The sequence below is a fragment of the Arachis ipaensis genome, chromosome B02, assembly GCF_000816755.2.
Source record: "Arachis ipaensis cultivar K30076 chromosome B02, Araip1.1, whole genome shotgun sequence".
NCBI lineage: Eukaryota > Viridiplantae > Streptophyta > Magnoliopsida > Fabales > Fabaceae > Arachis > Arachis ipaensis.
This window is the reverse complement of record NC_029786.2, coordinates 76,088,900-76,090,715: the sequence shown is the minus strand read 5'-3', so window position 1 is coordinate 76,090,715 and position 1,816 is coordinate 76,088,900. Positions and strand designations below refer to the sequence as shown.

Below are 1,816 nucleotides of genomic sequence, written 5' to 3'. Positions count from 1 at the left end.
GGAGGAAAGGGAAGTTGATTTAATACCTTAACTCCTGCCCACCAATCAAATAGCCATACAAGTTCTAGCCACAACAATTCTAGTGCTACCCTACTGATTCTTCTGTACAAACTCTTGGATATTGGTCGTACAAGGCAATAACATATTGTCTGAGGCCAAATAAACAAAATCAAGAGGCTATATAATTAATTAATTAATTAAAGTAATCCAAGACATCTCATACAATTCTTGCTGCACAATTTAATCAGTTGCATTAAACCAAAAGTGATTCTCTCTTATCAAAGAAAGTTGAAAATAGTAGTTATCAACTTATTATTAACTTTCTTCGTTACGCAATGATTTATGCAATTGCTAGAAACAATCAAGCAGTTTCTTTCTCAGATTTTCAAAACTAATAAGCTTAAGTTATAATAATAATAATAATAATAATAATAATAATAATTTGTTCTATCAACAATTAAAAATCAATTAAAGTATACCAAATTTTCAGGCATAAGCATACGTTAAAAATGAAAAAACGCAACAACTTGATCGAGTGTATATGACAACAACATATCAAATCAAATAAGCAGTCTAATTTTCTCCTTTATCACAAACAACATTAAAAAATGGAATAGTTATATTTTTTTCCCCTTTTATTTTAAACTCAACGAAATGTGGATGAATAATTAACAAAAAGATCCTCCCAATTGAAAACCCTATTATTTAGATTATCAAAGAAGAAACACACACAAAAAGAAAGTATCTTTTTCCCTCTACATCGTTATTGTTTTTCCAGCAACAACAAATTGAAAAAAAAAAAGAAATATATATCAAACAATATCAAAATTTACAATTTTATTATTATTGTTTTGGGAAAAGAAAATTAAGGAGGAATAAGAATCAAAGAAAAGAGTTACCTGAATGAGATTAACGATGAGACCGGTGGTGAAGAATAATATTCCCACAGGAACAATAGCAACTACGGCTGGGACAGGCATAATAACCACAAAACATAGAACACAAAAATGCTGATTGAATTTGATTTAATGAATTTAATTTCAGAGAAATCCTATTTGGTATTGTGTATTCCTCATGAGTGTATTCTTGTTTCTATTCTTCCTCCTCTTTGTTTTTTCTAGCTTCTGTGTGCATGCAAAATTTTAATACATTAAATAAAATAAAATAATTTTTAATTTTATTTTTTAACCTCAACCTTAGCCAACCTCAAAACGTGGTTTGCCAAAATTTAAAGGAGACATCAAATACACGCCCCATGATCATACCAGTGGCTAGAAAAAATAGTCACTGTTTTGAGTGTTTTCACAATAATAAACTAAGGTTACAAGATTAGGAGCATGTCTGGGAAATTGAAAGTATTTTTTTTATTCAAGTTATTTTTCAAAGATTACCTATTTTTATTAGTCTCTAAAAATTTTAAACATGGATATTTTAGTCTTTAAAAAAAATTAATATACAGATCAATTCTTAAATTTTACTTCGATAGATAAATCAGTCTTCAATTCAAACAGGAGCAGTTACGTATCTCCCTCTCTCCGCATGTGAGGTTAGTGCTTCGGACATTCTTCTCCCCCATTCTCTTCCCATCTCGCCAGGCCGTCGCTGCTAAGAACACCATCCGCCACTCAGAGCATCAGCCGAGGCCACCCTGCCCACCGCGAACGTCCAAGCACCACCTTCGCGCATGTTGCGTCATTCACCAGCTCTCTTACGCGCCGGCCGTGCAGTCCCCCAGCCCTCTCCGTTGGCGTATCGGATCCCTCCTGTCCTTTCTTTCTTCCCCGTCGCTGCGGCCATGTCCGGTTACCACGCAACC

General features: G+C 33.7%; 1 protein-coding gene across 3 annotated transcripts in view; it reads right to left on the bottom strand.

Annotated features, from left to right (window-relative positions):
- The window catches only part of LOC107625461 (1-acyl-sn-glycerol-3-phosphate acyltransferase 2-like), a 7,749-nt gene extending 6,474 nt beyond the window's left edge, over positions 1-1,275 (bottom strand). Inside the window, exons 1-2 of one of the 3 annotated variants that reach the window (XM_016328104.2) lie at positions 900-1,275; positions 27-149 (exon numbers count right to left, since the gene is read on the bottom strand). In XM_016328104.2, the coding sequence (XP_016183590.1) occupies positions 27-149; positions 900-980 (204 nt within the window). In that variant the 5' untranslated portion in view covers positions 981-1,275. The remainder of the gene's footprint in view (positions 1-26; positions 150-899) is intronic. The other 2 variants (XM_016328103.2, XM_016328102.2) reach the window with 2 other exon arrangements.